Source organism: Nilaparvata lugens, chromosome 5 (genome assembly GCF_014356525.2).
Source record: "Nilaparvata lugens isolate BPH chromosome 5, ASM1435652v1, whole genome shotgun sequence".
NCBI classification, from domain to species: domain Eukaryota; kingdom Metazoa; phylum Arthropoda; class Insecta; order Hemiptera; family Delphacidae; genus Nilaparvata; species Nilaparvata lugens.
The window spans coordinates 59,891,114-59,914,467 of record NC_052508.1 but is presented as its reverse complement, the minus strand read 5'-3'; the positions used below and the strand labels follow the sequence as shown (position 1 = coordinate 59,914,467).

The window sequence follows — 23,354 nt, the reverse complement described above, 5'->3', positions numbered from 1 at the left end:
CTCAAGTTTATCCTGAAGAAATTCATACATGAATAATGATGGGATGAATTCTGTGTATTTCTCAGTTTCATACAATTTGATACAAACATTAATTATGCAAGCACAAACAAGCACCTGTGAATTATTCAAATCTGAATTCAAATTCATGTTTGTTACAAATTAGTTAATGGAAGTTTTTGATATATTTTTGAAAATCTCATTATGAATAATGATTGATTCTATACTATAATCCAAATGCCAAATGTCCAAAGCCGTTTGCACAGCTTCGCCTTGCATAAGAGTCTTTTTGATAGCTTACCAGGTCGGAGGAGATGGAAGCGGTGTCAGGGGGTCCCCCCACCCCTATGCAGGAGTCCTCACTGGAGTCACTAGCGTTACTCAGCTGACTGATGCCACTGCTCAGGTCCAGCGAGTTGACGCGCGAGTGAAGCGAGCCTACTGGTGAAGGAGAGGGTGACACTACTTCTCTCTCTACTGCAAATCAAAATGAAAATTATTTGAAAAAAATTGAACACAATGAAACAAATATACATGATTGAAAGAATAAGATGTTGATGTTGTCAATACCACTAATAAATAATAATAAATAAATAAAGGCTTTTATTGAACGAAATTCATTACATTTTAGAACATAATCAAGTAAATGTTAATACATTTTTATTGTGAGCATTTTCTCCTTGGCTGAGTGCCGTCAGGAGGTGTTGGCAAGCTATTTATAAATGAATATCAATATTATTTATATATTTTTCAAATAGACAATATATACAAAAAATAAAAATGGAAAATATGAAATTGTCAATACCACTATATTTGTTCAAAGTCAATTTAAATTACAGAACCAGGTTTCATGGCAACACCTGCCACATCTTCAGCTGAACTGATTCTTATTGTTTCAATCACGGAAAAATACCAACTATCCTCCCATAAAATCAAATTATCGAAATATATATATGAAAAAATAAAATTTAAATTCTATGCCACAGGTAACAAGAATGAAATAGATCTATAGTATTATAAAGGCTAGAACTAATTTCTAAGGCAGGAACAGCAAATGCAAATGTTCCAATTCCATTTGGAAATGTAATTCCATTTTCAATTGAATTCAACATTGCACGACAATATCTGAGCTTTTATATCCCAATGATATAATTCTGAACTAATTTTCTACTTCAACTACATCATCAGCCTTCTCCTCAAGTATTTTTTAATCAATAATATGGATATTTTGCTACATCACCTTCACCACACCCAAAGTTCTGTCCCTACCCTACCCAACATGTTGATTATTGCATTATATAGAATACATATTTTCAAATAAAGTGTTTTTAATAGTGCTACTTGAAGTTGTTTCTATGTAAAAAAAAAAAACCGTTTGAGAAGGGTTTGAAAGTAAAACTTTTTATTTCTATAATAATTTCTTGATTTATAAAATAGGATTGAAGTATCCTTTTTTGAAATAATAAAATAATAGATTAAAAATAAATGGAAGATAATTTATTTGCATATCTTACAGTGCAAAAATGAACAATACTATCAGAAAAACATTTCCGAAATCAAATTTCAATGTAAATTTTAGATCTAGGAACAATGCATTTAATATGTTACAAAGGTTCTCAAAAACAAATGATCAAGATAGTTATAATTTGTATTTTCAATCTAATATTTTATTAATTTCAAAAAAGATACTATGATTCTAAATCAAAATAAGTAGCACTGAATTCATACATTTCAAGAAGATAATTTATTTATATAGTTTCATTTTATGGTAAACATACGTAGTGGAATTAAAAACAGGCGTAGTCCTTCCTATCCCTTATCCAATTTTTGATAAGTCCAAATTTTCAGGTTATTTCATGTCTAAGGTTTTTACACTCCAAGAATAATCCGGAATAAATCAATGATCAATCGATATAATAAGCTTACACCAACCAAATCTTCAATATTTCATTGTTACCTTCAGCTTCATCATCAGCCTCGACCTCCTCCTCCTCTTCCTCGTCCTCTTCCTCCTCAGTGCCCTCTCCTCCGCCTTTCACCCTCTCCTTGGCGCCGACCAGGTAGCTGAGGATGTCGTACTTGGTGGCACCCTCGAAGATGGATCGCAGGGGCGGAGGAGGTGACAGTGGAAGCGGTGGAGGGGTGTCCGAGATGGGGATCTCCTCGTAGATGGGGTCGCTGCGGGTCAGGGACTCGTAGTGGTGGCTGTCGTCGAACAGGGTTTGCACTTCCACCTGCAACAAAAATAAGGATTATTATACAGATGGAAATGGATGAGAAATTGTATTGTTCAAATGTCAATGAATATTAAATTATTTTCAACGAACTCTTACCGAATTTCCTTGTAGCTGTTCACCCAGTTGTAATAGTTGCATAGGCTGTTCACCTATTTGAAATAGCAGAAGTTTTACTTTGAGGTGATTGACTGCATATAATAAGGATTATTATTATGTTTATTATGATTGATAATAAGAAAGAAACATTGAAATAGTCAAGAAAGTGATAGTCCATCTCCAATAACCAGTCTTCCTCGCACACTTTAGAGGACGTCTGCCCTGCCGGCTAGTGCAAACCAGATTACGAGAGAAACATCGTGCATTTTGGCTATATTCACCCTTGCGCTACTGTAATCTCAACTTTTTACTCGTCACACAACGATGAACATCTACGTTTATTGATGCATTGCTGAATTTTCTGTTTGTGAATGGAAATTTTTCATTTAAGTTGTTATTGTGAGAGTGATATAGCCTAAAAATAGCAAGACGCTGTAGTTATGTATAGAAATTTTGCTTCAATAGAAATCAATAATTGACATTCTGATATAAATCAGTTATTATTAAATAGAAATAGAAACATTCAATCCATTTATGGGAGAATAAGTTTCATTGAGAAATGATACAAAGAAAAATATTATTCCAGATATCACTGTTAATTACTTAATGAATAACAACTATGAAATGCAAGACCAATTGTGACATTTCAAATGGCTTCAATATTATTTCATATAATATAAGATCAAGAATTGATAAATAAATGAATAAAATATCAATTATTGAATAGAAGAAGGAAATGATGCGCAGATAAGATAATACATTGCTGACAAATTTAAAGACAAGAGAATAAAATAATTATTAATGAATGCATGATAGACTGCTTGATTGTTGATTATTACTGTTATCAATGCTTACTAGGACTTACTATACGTTTATTAATACCACTACTTGATGATTGTCGATTGAATCAATAATTATAATCACCTCATCATCCTGTTTATCCTGTTCACTGGCATAGATGGGCTGTTTCGCACTATCCTGGTCAATGAACACACTGTCATCATCGACGCAGGGAGCATCACTGTGACACGGGCTGTCGGGACAGGAAGACCGGTTCACATCGCTGCCACTTCCGTCACCCGCCGACCGCCGGCTGTCGACTCCCTCGTTGGAGGAAGCGCCTCTGTACGCCTGTGAACTGTCCTTCTTGTGGAAATGGTCTGGTTGGTTGGGCGGGAAGGAACTGTGTAGTTTTGACAGGCCGCATACGTGTGGTACCAGGTTTTTCCTGACCGCTTCTACTGGGTCAACCTGTAGAATGATAAAGAAAATTTTGAATGGAATTTAAACTTATTTCTTGTGAAAATATGAAGAATGATAAGAGTTTGTCATTGAATAGAGTCGATGCAAATCGAATCTATCTCACAAGAATTCATTTAGAAATCAAACTACATCTAAATTCATTCATCATATTCCGTTGTTCATATATAAGCTACTCAATGATTGAGAGTAAAACAAGAAGTTTGATCTATAATTGTTTCTCTCAAAAATTACAATAAATAGTAAACATCAAATACATTTAGTATTCAAGTGAATGATCTTAATTCATGCCATAGTAATACAATATTTATTTGACATTCTAGTCACTCTCTGAAATTTATTGGAATATACTGTATATCTTTAAGATTTAAAAATTTTTTCCTCTTTATTGTAAATTAATTCATCTTTATTCAGGTTAATTCTCAGTTCAGTGATTCCCAATCACCACTCTATAACTATAGCCTATTTGCTCAATGATTTACATACTTTAATCATTATTGATATTACTTCTAAAACAAATTGGATAAAATTCCTTCTACATGATTCAGTTGAATTTTCTACATATTTATTCAAGGATTTGTATACTTCACTCGTAAATAGAATAACAGATATTACTTCCAAGGAATAATTGTATAAAATTTCTCCCACATGATTTAATTGAATATGTTATTTTTTCTATTTACGTGATAATAATGTGGAATATCTGTTCTATTCTTGGTTTTAAAGCATCAAAATTTGAAAATCTATTTTGTGAACATCTTTAAGAACTGAAACATTTTTGAAGTGAAGAACTACAAGACTCACCTATTCGGACTATGTGTAACCATATCTAAATTTGGGAGAGGAATAGCATAAAGTTACCTTATTTTTTCTCCTTATCATTTTGATGATGTACCTACTCATTGTTTCTCATTGACTTATGGTATGAATGAATGCATAAAGTTGAATTTTCTGCATGGAGTGTATTCTCCTGAATTCTGAATCACTAATTAAATTTAATGGGAATAAGCAGCTTACCTTCAACCTAATAAGCTCATTCATCTCCTCCTCAGCCACTATGTCGATGGTAGACGTCCTTCTATTGGATGGTGAACTGTCGCCCCTCCCCTCCGTTCTTGCATTTGGATTGGTAACATTTTTCTCAGACAAACTCGAAGTATCTAACACAAACACAGTACTCCTATGCTCGGCACTACTACTGTTATTTAATTTGCTAGTATTGTTACTAGAATTGTTACTAGTATGATTACTAGTATTTCCACTACCACCAACACTAATAGTCACTTTGTTGTTAGTTGATAACACCGGGGATGAATTGGATTTGGCATGAATTTCGGCCAAGGTTTGATAAACAGGATAGGGGGTTGAGTAATTACTACATTCTCCAATCATAACCGAGGTTCGATTGCTAGTTGCAGGTGATTTCAACTGATCACTGCCTGTTATCATAATTGATGTTTTTCTGGGTGGTGTTGTAGGGTCAGTTCTTGAATTTAAATGATTTGATGACGTTGAATCGTTTCTCATTGAGTTTGAATGATTTGATGACATGGAATCATTTCTCATCATTGAATTTGAATGAGAAGATGATGTTGAAGCAGTCCTTACCATTGAATTTGATGATGAGTTTGAATGAGTCGAATCGTGCCTATTCATTGAATTAGAATGAGCTAAATCATTTCTGATCAATGAATTTGAATGGTTCGATGACACTGAATCATCCCTACTCATTGGACTAGACGTTGATAGTCCATTACTTTTACTCATTGAATTCGAATCATACATTGAAACCCCATCACTTTTACCCGTATGAGACGCACTAGGAGATACAGTCACAATGGTACACTCCTGAGCGTCATGATCATCAACGTCATTCTCAACACTATCCCTCCTTATTTGTTTTGATATGTCTATGTTGCTGTAATAGATATCATCATCAGTATCTCTCATAGTGCTGCCAACTGTTGAATCAGAATCAGCAGAAGATACAGTCAGTCTTACCAATGCTTCAGATCTGAATTTCAGGGAAGGTACTGGGGAACGCGAGGATGATATTTTGTGGGTGTCATCTTGATTTGATGATTCTTTTTTACTTTGTGTTGAAATTATATCAGATTCTTTGCTTCTCAGGTACTTCCCATCTCTATCAACCCCTCTACTTCCGCCTTCTTCCGGGATTTCAGTCTTACCAACATCTCCACCCTCCACGAACCTCTCTTTAATCTCAGTCTTATTGTTGCCAACCAGTCGATGGTTGATGTGTTCTATCTCCTCTTTCGTGAAGGGGAATATTTGTCTCGGAGGCGGAGGTGGTGGAGGAGGTGGAGGCGGAGGTGGAGGAGGAGGCTCCTTAGGCCTCGGCCGGCCGGGACTGACTTTTCGTTTGCTCAAATTTCTCGCGTTTCCGTTGACCGGTAGGTAGTTGTAGCCGAATTCGCTGTTATCGAAGCTGGCTCGGTGTTGTTTTTTGTAGTCGACAGATGGCGTTAGTAGCAGTCCGCCGTTTTCGACGAACTGGACATTGCGCGAGTCGGGCCGACTGTGTCGTACGGTCAGTCGCATTGTGTCGTTGAACTGATGTCGGCGGCTGACGACGTCGGCTGGTGATGTGATAGTTGGTGATGACGTCACGCACACTGTCGACGTTTTGTCGGTCGCTGTGACTACGGTGTAGACGGACGGGCGAGACGCGTTTCGTAGTATCTTGTCCTATAACAGAAAAAAAGACCAAATTTACATTCAATTTTGTCGGATTGATACAAAAGATACAAGATTTGAATTATACAACTCATGATACAAAAGATCAATCAGCTTGAATTATTTCTTGATGTTCAATAATCTATGGATATACGAATTATTTCAAGGTTTTTTGTCATAGAAACAAGGCCTCTGACATACACATAGGCTACTTTCTCCAAATTTCTTATAGTACTGTAGTCCTATACCGAATTCAAATATCTTTACCATGATACATAACATAGTTTTCGTTTTTCAAGATTTTTTAGAATATCATTAATTCAAGAAATTACTGGTGACATGATTCAATATTTACATGGGCTGCAAGTTTCTCAACATATTATTGTCAGAGCTCTTGTCATCCTTATTTCAAGATATTCAATGAGATTCTGAAGATTCTTATTATAAGAAGAATACTTCTGCCATATCAAGATGTTTTTATGATGATATTGATGTGAATGAAATTACAAGCTTACTGGAAATAATGTGTTACCGGTATTGAAAAGAGCAATTCCAAAAAATAGAAAAACTCAATACTTCTGAGTATGAGACGCGTTTCGTCGTGTCTTGTCCTATAACAGAAAAAATATCAATTTCACATTCAATTTTGTCGAATTGATGCAAAAGATACATTATTTGAATGATACAACTGATTACAACTCCACTGCCATCTGAGTACAACTAATTATGAGTACAATATTCTACTACGTTGTTTCAGACTAGATTTAGCTTCAGAGGATTAACTGTGCAAACTCTTTAATAGTTGTAAAAAAATACATCAATCTTGTTCAAGTCAAATTTGTTTTTCCAAACTTCAAACAACGGATAGCAATCCTTTCTAATTTCAGATCAAATAAGTTCCCACAGACACTTTCAGCTGGCTTACATCATTCTGAGAATAGAATTTTGTTGAGAATCAGATCATATCAAAGATTCTATTGTGTAGTAAACGATCCGATAAGCACTCTCATGCTTTTACTTCCACTTCCATTGAATTTCAGTTCTTATCACAAGGAAGTAAGTCCCCGACCAGACTAGAGTGAGACTCACTTTGAATAATTGTCAGCAAGCCTTATGAATAGTATCAGAGCTTCCCATTTACCCTTTGCTGACAGATTGAAGTGGTTCTGACTGAAGTCGGCTATCTCTCATCCTCACGTTTCCACCTGATGTGAATAAGATTCTTAATTTTCTTCTGATTCATTGATAAATATCGGAGCACCGAGCTTCGCTGGTTATTTTTATTTATTGATAAACAGAACAAAATTCTCTAAAATGATCGTTTATATATTTCACAGCTGGCTATACGTCATCTTATGAATTTCGGGGATGCGATATTTTGATTTTTCACATACTCACGTTTTTACTGTCCACAGCTGTTTCAGCCAAGGATGAATTATCCTTTAAATGTCGTTCAGCGAGTTTTCTCAAGGATGAGACCTATTGCAATCGAATCTTTATATCATAGACCTTATATGTTCCAAATTTCGTGAAAGTCGTTAGAGCCATTTTCGAGATCCGTTAAACATAAATAGCCAGATATAAAAATAACCAGATATATAAATACAGAAATTGCTCGCTTAATATAATAGGATATTCTCTTCCAATATTTTTTTCATTATTCTTGGTAATCTCCTATTTTGATATGCTGATTGTTCTATGATAATTATATAATTTCAATAATTATTGGTTTATTCGTTCACTAGGATATTTTTATTTATTCAGATATATGAGGCACCTTAATGCATAGACCCACAGATAACCCAGTACTCGAATCTGTGGTATTAGGCTATTATCTCCAACACAATCATGTATTGAGGGTGGTCGTCGTTGTCTTCCTTCAAGGATTGGGCAATTTGCCTGTTCCGACTTCAAACTCACCATCACATCCATCTTTCACGGGGTCTGCCCTCACTTCTCTCAACCGGGTTATACAACATGACTGCCCTGAGAATCCTGTCAATCTCCATCATTTCAACATGATCTTTCCAGTTTTGCCGATTTTCTTCAATCTTCTGCCATATGGAGATTATGTTGAGATCGCTTCTTATATGGACATTATGAAGCCTATCTTCCCTTGTGCACCCCACCACTGCTCTTTGAAACCTCATTTCGGCAGCCTGTAACCTACTCCATTCTTTCTTCTTAGGTATCCAAGATTCAGAGCCATATAAGAGCGTTGGAATAGCCATAACCTTATAGAATTTAAGTTTTGTCTCTCTCCTGGTTCTGTTTCTCAAAGTCCTATTTATTGTTCCAGAGAGTGGTATTACTACTATTTCTCATCTCTGTGATTACTTTACTCCCATTACTTGGTAGAGAGTTAGTGGGAAGGATATTTTGAATATTCTTTCCGAAGAATGGACATTGATAAGTCCAAAGCTCCGCCAATTTATGTAGATGCATAACAATATTATCTATAGTTATCACAAATTGCTTTTTTCATATCATAAACAGTTCAATAATAATTTTCTTAGTCTATATTATGTAAATTAATCTATAATTTTGCTGTATTGTAAGCTATTGTATATAAGTATATAAGCCAGTATATATTGTTGTAATCTGCATGAATAAAGTACTCAATCAATCAATCAATTAATCACTTCCTTTCTCCCATTCACACATCCTCCTCTCATAAACTCTTCTTTTCTTTCTATCCTGTTCATCGTAGACTGTTCCTACTTTTCCCACTTCCTCTTCTTCAACATCATAATATGATTCATCATTATGATAATAATATAATTATTTATTTAATCTCATCAACCCGTTCCAGAACACAAAACAAATCCATCATCAGATGTTCTGCACTCACATTTCCAGCTATTTCTCTTGTCTTTACGTTCATCCTCTTCCTGCCTCACATATCCTCCTCTTACTCCTCCTCCTCCTCAACCACCACCCACTTCTCCACCATCTTCTTATCTTCTCTTCATAGATTTCCCATTTTCTACACTTTTTCTATCACAAACTTCTTATGATTTTCACCTTCCGATCACAGCATCATACAAACGAACGTTCGTGTCCGGAATCAAATCTAACAGAATATCCAGTCAGCCAAACTGCCGTCGGCTATTTGACCTTGACTTTCTAGTTACCGTTTCTCCTACCGCTCGCTGATAGCATACAGTAACTATATCTATATAATCAATGGTGATAGGCTGATACTGTGTCAGGTGCAATACAACTGCACTTATCACAACCCGTTTTCCACTGCCGCCAGCACACCTTGGAGCAGACAGCAAACATTTCGAAGCGAGCAGCACGAATCCGAGTCAGCAGTCCTGTACCCAGTGCATTACAGCAGAGATTATTTTTGTAGATATTATTATCAATATATGGAATTAGGTAGTATTTTTCCTCTATGATTACAGTCTCGATAAGACAAATCTTATTAAGATAAGAAGTCGAATCGTGGTAGAAGTCCAATCTCAAGGGAATGGTGACAAATTATTCATCTATTCAAATTATTCAGAGAGATAAGTTTCCTTTTATCCAGTGTTTTCTACCTCCGTTATTCGATACCTTCTTATAGATATAGAGGCTTCAGCCAAGTAAATTTGCCATTTTTTACGAGGATGATGCCAACATGAGCTTCACGCTTGTGCGTGGGTGATGAAACACGAATATATCGTGGACCTACCGTTTTAAGTGGGTTCCGATTCACCGGGAAGCTATTTTTCAACTCATAATTGGTATAACTGTATAATAATTATTTCAAATATCCAATTAAAGCTATATAAATAGGACTAAAGACTTCTGCTACTGATATTGACCAAAGAACTAATTAGTAGAAGGAAATTTGATGAATGATACTGTGCAAAAACTTCCCCGGCAAGGGAGAGGTACCGGGTTTGACTCTTGGTCTGATCGCGGTTTTCTACAAGGAGATAACCATAATATTATTGGATTTAAACGTCTTTCAAAATCGTCCAATATCGAATATAATTATTGAGGAAAGAAACGTCTTACGCATGTACGGAAACGCCTGAACCACTGAACTGATCAGCTTGAAATTTTGCATAGAGATTCTAAATTTACCAAGGATGGTTATAGGCCTTTTTCATCGTTATCAATCAATACATTCTCATTCAATAATTTAAGAAAATTTATCCAATTTGTGTTTTAAAGTTTGCGGAACTATGAAGCCCAACCAAACAGGGCATACCCCAAGTAACTTCTTAGCTTAGTTGATACCGCGCGCGGTTCATCAAAGACTCAAAGTTCATCAAGAATCGCGGTTCATAATGAATCAAAGGTTGCGTGTTCGAGACTTATAATTTTTTTTCTAGAGATGTTCAACTCTCATAAAGATTATCCGCGTAATTTTCTACAAAATAACGGATGATTATTCAATTTTGTGTGTATCCTGGACAAAATGAGATTGCATTATTACACTACATAAAACTTTCCTCGGTGTAAAGCTCGGGTCTAGCAGGTAACTCGTACCTGCTAGTATGTAATATTTCGAGCAAAATCTATTTTTGTTTCCACGTTGCTTGTCAAATAACTCTGAAAATGAAATATTTTTATTTAGAACTACAGTGTTCTGTAGTCTATTGCATGGGAGAAAGCACACCTTCGAGCAGCCAGCACACCTCGGAGCAGACAGCACAAATCCGAGCACCCAGTGCTCCCGGGAGAAAGTACTTTCTTTAGGTCGCGGTATTGCCTTATTAGCATAGTCGGCTTCCCCAGCTTGTAAACAAACCACTTGAGCCGAATTATTACACACAAACTGGTCGACTTTTACTCTCTACTCACGATGTACATACAACTCTATATATGTATAGTTCGATGGTACATGTATATAATATTATAGTACTCTGGGCTTGTAGGACAAGCTATGTAGTGTGGCCTGTATATATGTTACTTGTGAATATAGATTTATGGAGAACCTTTAGCGTGGATTGTACATATATGTATAGTTCTATAATCTATGTAACTAATTCTAGAACAGCCTCCACCCACCCACCTTGCCAATAATAAATTAGTAGCATAACAGTAGACTCTCACTTTCAAGTTCAAGCCACACCCGATGCAATCCGATAAGCGATATTGCTGAACTTTATTGGATGAAATTGAAAGGATTTTGTTCGTATTAAAGTGGATACGCTTTGGTAGCACTGTGTTGAATTAGAAAGGGATGAGATTTACAGATTATTAGTGGATGTTATCAGTATTTTTTAAGTTGAAGGATTGTTGTACAGCTTTTGTCAAAGATTGACGGAGATTACTGTAATTACCATAGATTTATTTTGAACTTTCAAAGGAATGAACTTTGAGAGATTGGATCTGTTTTGAGGTCTATGAATAAAAATTGAATTAAAATGACTTGCAAAGAGATAAAATCCATGGAGATCATGATTTTTAAATGTGATAATAATTCACTATCCCCATTTGTTTTCCAATGATATTCTTCAGTATAAAATAAGAACTTGCTCATTGAATAATAAATGAAGAAGTATAGAGAAATTTAGAAAGAATTCCCAATTCTCACAGCTCTAATGTGATTATGGAGGTTCTGATCTTCTCACAGCCAGTCTATATAAATAAATAGTTATTGTGATTTTGAGAGTAACATGCCTGGCTTATCAAATAAAACTTCGTCATTGACCAATTCATTTTTTTAATTTGTTTATTAGAGTAATGAGCTACAGTGAGTTTGCTGGTCAAATTCACTTGGAACTGTGAGCATTGGTTGAATAAGCACTTATGTTATTAATAATTCTGACAGTTTTAAGTTAATCTCACTATTTCTAGAATACGAGTGAGTGACAGGAGCACATCCGTCTAGACTTGAGATGACGTAGTATCAGTGTTAACCGCTGATGTGGCTTTCTCTTGGCAGTAAAGAAGAGTGAAAAAGAAGAATAGGAAGGAGAAGGAGAAGAAGGTGATGGAAAAGAGGAGAAAGAAGAAGAAAAAGAGGAAGAGATAGGAGAAGAATGAGAGGAAGGAGAAGAAAAAGAAAAAAGACAAAGAAGTAAAATAAGAAAGAGAAGATGAAGAAGAAGAAGAAGAAGAAGATGAGGAAGAAGACGAATTTTTTGAGTTGCAAAACTAGTACTTTAGCGGCAAAGTGGGAATGCCGAGAAAGGATAGCTGAAAGTAGGAGAACTGGAAGAAGAAAATCAGGTGTAAGAACCAAAGAAGAAGAAGAAGAAAAGGTAAAGCAGGAGATGAAAAAAAGAGGACTAGATCAGGCAGAATAGAAGATTAAGGTATAGAAGAGGAAAGATTAGTTCAGTACAGAGAAGAAGGTGGAAGATATTAGGATGAGGTAAAGAAAAATACGAATAGGATGAGAAGGGGAAGAAGATGATGATAATGGCCAATTATAAATTGAAGTAGGTAATATTTGGCAATATTGAATGATGGAGATTGAACAAAAGCGAATTATTGAACCATATTATTGTGTTTATATCAATACCCGTATATAGGAGGAAGAACCTGGTTTGATGAGCTGTCAATCGAATTACGTCTCAAGGCCGAAATGAGTCATCATATTTGAGTTATCACTTTGATTGATTGAGGAAATGACTTGTAGCTGACAAATTGTGATTAACGGAATATTTTGATGATAGTAACGGGTATTTACAGGTATCTTTGTTATAAACGTGATTTATTTTTATTATTAATCCTTCTGTAGATGATAGACTCACACGCTTCCTAATGAACCAGTTACGTTGGATTTTACAGACTTTTAGGACTTCTCTGAACTTTTAGAAATAATTTGGCTTGGCATTAAAAAATCAAAATCAATCAAATTTGAACAACATTTTATGAATGCATCATTGCAGTTGATCAAATAAAATTGAAGAATTATGGGATCTGAAGTTTAAAGTTGTAGTTGATAATCATATTAGTTGTCAACTATAACCTAGTATTGATGACAATTATTTGAAATACTTAGACGAGTCAATAATCATAACAAGCCAAGAGCTACGAATAGAAACAGAAGCGAATGTCAAAAATTAAATGAAATTTAATTCCAATCAAATGCTACTTTCAAGTCTGATTGTTAAAAAATATTCATTTTATCACTTAGAAACAGGATATTAGCAATGACCAATTCAGCTTGAGTAATGCCAATAATAACAAGTTATACCCCTAATGATTTTGAAAATATGTCGAGAACAAGGTGAAGAAGAGAGGGAAGGAGAAGAGAATGAGGAGAATGAGGTAGAGAAGGAGGTAGTGGCGGCGGTTGTGGAGGAGGAGGAGGATAGAAAAAAAGTTATAGTTTGAAGCCAAAAATATTGACCATTATTCCATTTTTATTTTCAGAGGTTTTCTATTGTTTGGTTTTGTGCAACAAAATCCATTATTGTAGAGAATAATGTGTTCTAAACTGAACGAGAGCTAATATTATACCCTTTATTGGCAGTTCCTATTTTTCTATGACTGAATATTTTCTTTTGTGACTTAGTAATACGTCATGATGTGAATTATTTCTAACTACAACCACAAGCAAAATATTGAGCTTAATATCAACTATAGTTAAAAAAAATATATTTTACAGTAGACAATTATATCATCATCAAGTTTTTCATGAAAATCACCATCTCTATAAAAGGTAGTATTCATCCATCAGAAAATAGGCGTCTATTATCCCAATCAAGTAGCTGAGAACGTTTGTCATACCTGCTGATAATCTAAACATCATTACATTACCAAGTATTATGCAAGCAAGGTGAGTGAGTGAGTGAGCAAATATTTCATGCTTTTGATTAGCACATGCACTATCATTAATAATAATTGCTCGCCTAATAAGTAATCGCAATTCGCGGTCCAATTATGAAAATATTACAAACTCAAAGTAAGAATAATTGGAGGAAGATTTACTTGAATCTGTCAGCATTAGTTAAATGAAAAGCATTAATGTTATTCATGAGGAATGCTGACAGATTCAGGTGAGTCTCACTATAGAAGTGTCGACAAAACTGTAGATGAGAAAATTGGATAGCTTTGATGAGATGTGTTAATTTTTTCGACAAATTAGTGTGAATTGTTTTCCTTCTTCAAACTATTATTATCTTTTATTAATAACACCGTAGCTTGTCATATAATAAATTTAGACATTGGAGTGAGTCCCACTATTAATAGCAGAGATGTTAGCACCATCCCTAAGATACAATAAAACAAGAATAAATATCAATAAAATATTTTTGATATTGAGGGGTAAATACGGTACATTCCACACAATTATAGTAGTTATAAAAGTGATTTCGTAGATTATGAGCTAACTTGCTTCCTAATATCCCAATAAACAAGTAATTGAAGAATTGAGTGACGAATTCGGGCTTGAGTAGTTTTTATCTCCTAATTGGAATTCATCTGTATTCAGTTCCAACATTGATCAGCTATGAGTAATTTTCATAAACTTCACAACAATTAACACATTTTTTCGAATCTTTGAAACATTTCAAACGTTCTACTCTAAATTACACTTCATTACTCACTAATGCTTTCAGAGCAATAACCAATTATTGTAGTGTATGCCTTATTAGAGTACAGTTTTCCTTAATGAAAAATCATCATGAGTTTTGTTTAACTTATTGCACTCAATTGCATGGCCTTCTCGCTTCAGTTTCAAAACAAGAACTGAAAGTTATCAATTCTTGAAATACATTTTGAATAAAGAAAATGTGAGAAACTGTGAGAAACTTTGAGAATATGACTTATATTTCTTCTATTCATAACATCATAAATATTCATTTATTCACCATTGACAATATAAATAATTCGGAGAGAGTCATCAGGTATTTGCAGAACTCAAGAAATTGAAATAATTCATTTTCCATAAAGAAAAAATGATAAACAATGATAATGTTATTTATATTCCACCCTGAATTTACCATCATCATCAGGAATATTGGTGTGTTTCTTATTTATTCATATTCCCCGATTTGAATTTTAATGAGTCCCTAATAATCTTGAGAATTCCACAGACTGTGTAATAATTTGAATATCTCTATGGATTCCCAATAACTTTTTGTGTAGTTGAGAAGTTGATATTGCGGTAGTTATTCATATTGAATGAAAAAGAGTTTATCAGAGAATTGATAAGAGTTTATCGGAGAATTGATAAGAGTTTATCAGAGATTGAAAATGATGTAATAACCGAAACCGGTCTTTCTAATTATCAATAAATCAGTGGTTTTTTGACAATTTCTTAGTCTTTTTCATTCAAGATTCTCAATAATTCATATTTACAGTATATATTTATATATACAGTACTCCACTAGAGTAAAATGAAAAATTGGACGTAAACTCACCTGGTACAGCTTGTGGCGTGACCAGCGCATGGATATCCGTCGAACTCTGCGTTCTGGGAGGCGAGCTCTGAACACTGAGTAGATGTGGGGTTTGAGCATCAACTGACGTATTAGCCCCATTCACAACACCCACACTACCCCCATTAGGCTGGTTCACACTGATGTCTCTCGTCCCAGAACTATCCCCAAAGTACACCAGGATATTGGAATCATCCTGCTTAGGAACTCGAGGTGGGTCTGTTGTGGACGGGTTGGTATCAGGAGGTGGTGGGGTGACTTTGAACTGTACCTGTTTCTTTTTTCTAGAGTTATTATTTGTTGAATTAGGTTTGGGGGTAGGTTTTGAACGTTCTTGTTCAACTATTTTCACCCCTGAAGATTTCACATCTACGCTCCTTTCTTTAGTTCCACTGAAATTCACTAACAAACCACTGTTATTTGAATCCCTGCTTGACACACTTCCCCCACTATAATATCCACTATTATCTATCACTACACGAGTTGATTCACCCCCACCAGTCCGACTATCTTTCAGTGCCAACAAATTCAGCGACGAGTTGGGTTTCTTCAGAATTGACTTGATTTCTAACGACGAGGACGAAGTTAGAGAGTTCGAACGCCTCGTGGTATGGTTGGGCACATCTAGAGCAAAGTTCACTCGTAAACTACTTTTGTTATTCACTGTCCCTGACTTGTTTGTATCACTATTCACCGGTAATGTTTTTTTGTTTTGATTTGTGGCTTTTGCCTTCCTGGGAGGTCGCTGCGGTGATACCGTCACAACCCTGGAGGGTTTGTCTACAGTGATGTTGCTGTAGATGTTTCCAGAGGATGCACTCCTGATATTCCCGTACAAGTTTGTATCGGGTTTGTTTGTCGGAACAGACAATGAGGTGTTGTTGATTGTTGTTGTGGTGAACAACTCCTCCTCATCCTCTTCCTCCCCTTCCTCGTCATCGTTATCATAATCGTCCTCAACTACTGTGACGTAGGAACTAGTGATAAGGTCATAGGGGTTCACATCACACTCCAGTATACTCTTCCGCATAGCAGGCGGAGAACTACTTTTCGCTCTACTCCTGCTGCCCTCTGGCGGTGGTCTCCACAACCTCGACCTCCTGACAAGGTCGTAAGGGTCGGCTTCGATCGACTTGCGGTCGTCCCAGGGCAGGGACGGTCGTTCCCGGACGGGACGGGCGCAGACCGACCCTCCGCCGTTGCCGTACAGCCAGGTTTCAGCGTAGCGCATGGAGCGACTCAGAGCGCTTCCGCCGGACATAGTTCCGTACTTGCCACCTTTCCCGCTCAAATTTGAATTCTGGCGGGAGAAGTTGTGCAGAGACGTGACTGTGCCTCCGCCATTGTTGGTCCGTGACGTCACCGTGCCTCCGCCGGCGTTCGCCAGTGACCTGACCGTGCCTCCGCCGGTTGACGTCAGTGACGTGACCGTGTCGGAGCCGCGTCGGTCCCCGGAAGACGTTGCCGATGCCTTGATCATACCCCATTTCTTTTTCAGCTGAGTGGCTACCTTGTTGTTCCCTGTATCCAGTTGTTGGACGTTCTATAACAGAAATCGAAAATTCAGGTTAATAACAAGTTTCAAAAGTTAGATTATTACAGCTTCAGGTTCAATTTCGTATTTTAATCTCAGATACACTTTAATATTATCAATTCTAGATAAAATTGATATTATAGATTTCAAATGAGATCGCATGCATGCAAAATGTAATATGTATGCAACTTCATATTATCAGAGACAACTTATACAGATACTGTTACGCTATCTTTTTTCCATGATATTATCAATTCACATACAACATACTCTACAAAGAAGTAGATGCCGTTATGTTTTTTCTGGAAGATGACAGTATGAGATTACGATATCATGAGTACATCACCTCTTCATTGGTAATGGGATGGCTTGATGTCATATATATATGCGTTTAACAGAATTTGAACCTAAGATTACTATAGTATCAGTATCAAGATATAATTTTTCCAAATAGAAAAATCTACATTATATGTCTGATGAATATCCAGTCAAATGATTTTTTGAAAAGGAATAATCTATATTGATCAATCTCCAGACAAATGAGATCATAAAACGAAGGAAACATAACAGTAGATCTGAATCTACTGAGTTCCACTCTCATTATCCAAATATTCATCATTTCCATTCAATCGAAGCAATTAAAATTCTTCCTCTAGTCAACCAACAGTTGAACAATTGTTAAAGAAATTGGAAAGTACAGAACCGATTCCAGTGTTGTGTACAAAAACAAGTAAGGTACATCTTCACAATTTCTCTCCTTCAATCATTAGACCATACTTCTCTTCTCTATTCATGAATTATAAACAACTTACTCCTGAATAATGTATTGTACCATCTCTCTCATATTATGATCTTTCTTTCTCCTTTCTCGCTCTTTCTATCTACCTTTTTCTTCCCATCTATGTCTCTCTATTCCTGTTTCACTCTCTCTTCTTCTGCACCACATTTTCTTCTATCATCAGTCCTTAAACTTCTCTCTTTCCCACAGATGATAAGCAACAAGCAAGGAGAATGATCAAAGAGAGTAACCGACTGTTACTCTAGGCAAGTCAGATTTCAAGATTTCAATTCAGTAATATTATTCATGTCATGTGCTCACTATCTCTGTTATAGTAAATTTCACTTCAAACTACCAGCATTGGTGGAATGGAAGGCTATGACGTTATTCGTAAGGAATGCTGTCAGTTTGGAGTGAATCTCACTACAATTTTCACTGTTCACCTTTGCACCTTTTGAGCTTATCGAATATTGGGCTCCTCTCAGTAATATATTACTGTGTAGTGTAGTGTGATGTATATATAGCGAGATCGTGGGCAGAGTACTGCATATAGTAAACAACTGGCACACAAACATGAGGCTAAAAAGAGTACAACTGCCTACGCTACAAGTCAACGGAAACTTCAATTTTTCACATGGGCGTTGGCCGCTCACACTTTCGAAGTTCTAGCGAAACTAGAGAATATTTGACTACGGGCTCCCACACAATCATGTTACGAGATGAATGAATGGATTTTGTAAGAATTCAGGTACAACCTAGGGGCACAATCGAAGAGAACACAAACATTCTTGAAAATTAATGCTAAAATGTTGTTCACAAAAACTAATATAGTCTTCTTCAAAGAAATTGTAAATTTTTTCTGTAGAAAACAAGCTGAATGTTGCTGTGCTTTTTCAAAAATTGGTAACAGATTGCCAAAATTTGTTGACATCTCTGGTGTAAATGTGGCTTAAAACGAGAGAACCAAACTATATCGGAATGGGAAAGTACGTGAAAAATGAAATATAGCCTGAGGTGAGGAGATATTCTTCAATGTGGAATTATAAACGGATCTCAATCCAGGACAACCCACATACCTTCACTATGTCTCTTTTTTCATTTTACAAGACTATTTCATTTGAAATCATTTGGAAATACTGTATTATAATTTTTGATATTATTCAAAAGCTCACCATATAATTCACATAAAATGCTTGATTGCATGAAAACATGATTGATGCACACTTCTTCAATTGTTTCAGATCTTTCTGATCCTTCATTCCAAAGTTCATGTACTAAAGGATATTGCAAGATTGAGAATTAATATCAGCAGTATTAGAACTATATTTGTAGAGATGAATTGAAATCGTATTCTGTAGCTAAATTTCAATTCTTGAACATCTGACTGTTAACCAATTTCTTGTACTTCTGAACATTGACTAATAAATCACAATAGATAGCTTAACTTTAAAGTGTCACTGTTGGTTGATTGTGGAGCATATAAGACATGCTGACCGTACAGTGTGAAGAGTATTATTTATTTATTTATATTTTTTACAAAGAAGCACAGATTGGGAGAGAAAAACTAAGGATACTCCTTGTACTATTTCTCTCCCAAATTTAAATAACATTTTAAAAGTCCAAAATAGGGTTATGATTTCACTTTACTAAAATTTAGTTCATTTTCACTCAAAAACAACGAAAACAAAGATTTTTAAATTTTGACGGTTGAAAACAGAATAAAAAACAAAAATATCACACTCAAATCACCAAAAAAAAATTTCATTGTGAAATGCGTGCATCCAGTTATTTTAACGTATAAAAATTTTGGGAGTCTGAGATAGAACTTAGAGTGAGATGAGTTCGAGAGCGCACGCACTCACATCCACGTACACACCCAAGTTCAGCACGAGACCGCCCGAGGCAAAATGGCCGCCAATATTTGTAAATCGGAAAAGTGAAAGAGCTTCGGCAGTCGGCGAAAGTCAGCCATCTTCCTTTCTTCCGTTTCGTGCAACCAACACCAAACCACCTTTCTCCGCGCTATTACTATTTTAGTATCGATTTTTAGAACTATCGATGTATCGATATCTATCGAATCAATTATTCAATAGTTCGAATTTGCTGCACACCGGTCAATTTATTTACATAACTTGGATCATAGTAGTTGGGAGTTCCAGTATCAGATCCACTGCACCAAAGTTGGGAATTTGCATTTCTTGAGAGTCTGTTCTCTTCAAGACGTTCAATAAGTTTGTTTTTATCGAATAAGCTCACTATCGGTGTATCGTAAAATGTTCACTATCGTTAGTTTGGCTATGGAGCTTCAAGATTTCATGAAGATACTGTGAAAAAGAAGGAACAGTTGGTCTATCAGCAACCGTTGATCTACAATAATTTCAAGGGTTTTATTGAACGTCCGACTCCATTTTATGTAATCTGTTTAGAAATGAAAGTTTAGCCAAGGGTCATAGACTGTTGAATAGTAACGGAGTTGGAATAGCAGACCAATATAAACGAAAATAAGTTCCAGAAAAGCAGTAATAGATACAGGTCATTGATATTGTGATTTTTTAAGAAAATGGAGATATTAATCTATAACATGAATTCAAGTTATGGCTGTGAATACTGAACTTTATGGCTATGAACCTGAGTCTCAGGTTATGCAATAATTTGAAGTAGTAGTACAAAAAATTGTAACTCAGCAAACCATATCAAAATTATTATTGTAATCTATTACTCAAATTCAAATTTATTACCCAAAATGTTTTGGCATGAGTGCGTTACTTCACTGCTACAGAGAAAAAAGTATTGATTCACAATATTCTCGGAAGAATAACAATATTCAAAATTTTATTCTGAGATTATTATATACTCCATGTAGAAGTGATTAGTCCTGCGTCATTTCAAATCGCTCATATAATTTTTTCTCAAATTTCAAATTTTCATTTCATTTTTTTCTATTGTGAATAAAAGTATGAAAAAGGGCCCCACACAGGATAACCTTGGGGGTATCATTTAGACTTTGATATACAATGTACTGTGCATGCGAAGGTATTTGCTACACCAGTTAAGAGTATTTTTTTCTGAAATATTTTGTACAATGTATGTTGATTGGTCGAATATATTATTATATTGGTAATTCTTCCATCGATAAATTTCGATAAATAAATGAACGAGAGGTGAGTAGAGTACTAGCGATACTGCCATTAGAAAATTAACCGTTCGACCTAAGTTTCACTAACTCACAAATACGGCTACGTAGAATACGTACTTCAAAAGCACTTCCCGATGGTTCAAAACCACCTCATCAGACTCTAGGTTAATATATTCCTCTTCATTATTACTATATCACTGCTATCACTCTTGCACTAATCATAAGATTGATGAGGACATCATTCTCCTCAGAAAAAACGTTTGAAAAATCGATGAAAATATATCTAGTCCAAACGCAGTTCTCACACACGAGAATAGATTGAAGAAACTATAAATTGCTTCAGAGCACAGTACGTCAGTGAAGTGACTTCAATTAATAGATATCACAGTTAACAACTACAATATAGCAGAGCTTCTGGGTTTTATCTGTTCACTACAAAGCATACACATCAAGAAAGCACGGAAAAAGTGGATGAATCAAACTGAAGGATATGTTAAAAAATACTCTGTCGTAATGATCGTGTCGTCGTGAGTGGTTCCATAGCTAATGATGGATATCATGAACGTGCGTCAACGTGAAAAATTCCACAGCTTACAATGAAAATCATAAACCTGCGTCAACTTGAAACGTTTTTCAGCTGGGAATGGAGAACAAAATCCTGCGTCTATGTGATTGGTTTCGTAGCTAATGAGGAAAATCATAAACGTGCGTCAACGTGAATGACTCCACAGCTTATAATGAAAATCATAAACCTGCGTCAACGTGAATGGTTTTTGTTCAATAGCTGAGAATATAAAACCAGATTCTACTACGCCCTTGTGATTGGATCCATAGCTAATGATGAAACCCATAATCCTGCGTCGGAGACCCCGTAGACATCGTGACCAGGCGTCGACTCGAGACGTCCTGAATATTTTTCCACATGCTATAATTTTTCACCGCTTACCTCATCGTGATGAAGGCCCAAAGTATGCTAATAATCGATCGATATTCGATTATACAATCATCGATGACCGATTCTGCAATCTCTGGATTCACTTCAATCTGTCAGCATTGTTTGAATGGGAAGCATTGATGCTATTTATGAGGAATGCTGACAGTTCAAAGTGGATCTCACTATAGTATCATCGAAATTCACGATCCGAACATTATTGATGCACGCCTCTAAACTATGCCGAGTGAAGATTCACGTCAGACTGTCACAATTGGTTGAATGAAATTATATTGATGAAATTCATAAAGGATGCTGACAGTTTGAAGTTGAAGTATGCAGAGTGTGTAACAGTGAGATTGACATCAGGCTGTCAGTATTGTTTGTATGGGATACATTATTGTTATATTATGAGGAATAATGACAGTGTTACAAGCAGTGTACCTCACTTCAGATGTTTTCTTCATCTAAGAATTAATGCATACTTGGAACTACGCAACGTATCAGCTTGGGTTGCTTCATTTATTAGTGTTGTATCACTACCTTCTTCTTGTGTGGTAGTGTAGTGAATTAGTGAAGGATATTCAGATTCCTTTTTGAACTATTCTTGAGGAAACTACAGTCTAATTTCCATCAATATTTCCAATAATATACGAATAAGCAATCTAATTAATAAAATGTACACAATATTAAAAATCTGGTGTGGCGCACTCACACAACTTTCCTTGCCGTTATGAAAATTGATCACCTGACGCTAGTGTTCCCGCGCATCTCAAGTCTACTATTCAGTGATTTGAGCCATCTGGTGACAGGGTAATAACGCTGGAGACACACATGAGGTCTGCTATCTCTTCATAGTGAATGATTTAATAGAATCAACAATAATTTGCAATTGAATAATCACATTTTCTCGAATTTAAAGCTTATTTTCAATTTTAGGTGAAAATGTTACTGAACATTAATTGTAGAGATTTTCATGCTCAATCTACTCCACTTGATTTTTTTGTTTCAATTGTATCTGAAGCCTGATAATTGGGATTCTATCTGCATTGATGGGGCGGACCTCCTGAAATTTTTACAGATATGGGACTTGTGGCAGTTGATAGAGCTTATCGATGACTATTTTAGGTATGAATTTGATCAAAATCGTTGGAGCCGTTTCCGAGAAAATCACGAAAAACCCTGTTTTTGACAACATTTTCGCCATTTCAGCCGCCATCTTGAATTGCATTTGATCGAAATTGTTCGTGTCGGATCCTTATAGTGAAAGGACCTTAAGTTCCAAATTTCAAGTCATTCCGTTAATTGGGAGATGAGATATCGTGTACACAGACGCACATACACTCATACACA

General features: G+C 35.7%; 1 protein-coding gene across 1 annotated transcript in view; it reads right to left on the bottom strand.

Annotated features, from left to right (window-relative positions):
• LOC111057873 (rac guanine nucleotide exchange factor JJ) overlaps positions 1–16,189 on the bottom strand; it is a 40,280-nt gene extending 24,091 nt beyond the window's left edge. The window contains exons 1-5 of the mRNA XM_039428927.1: positions 15,605–16,189; positions 4,608–6,299; positions 3,255–3,581; positions 1,955–2,231; positions 299–474 (exon numbers count right to left, since the gene is read on the bottom strand). Coding sequence (XP_039284861.1) covers positions 299–474; positions 1,955–2,231; positions 3,255–3,581; positions 4,608–6,299; positions 15,605–15,724 — 2,592 coding nt within the window. The 5' untranslated portion in view covers positions 15,725–16,189. The remainder of the gene's footprint in view (positions 1–298; positions 475–1,954; positions 2,232–3,254; positions 3,582–4,607; positions 6,300–15,604) is intronic.
• Between the last annotated feature and the right edge of the window lie 7,165 nt (positions 16,190–23,354).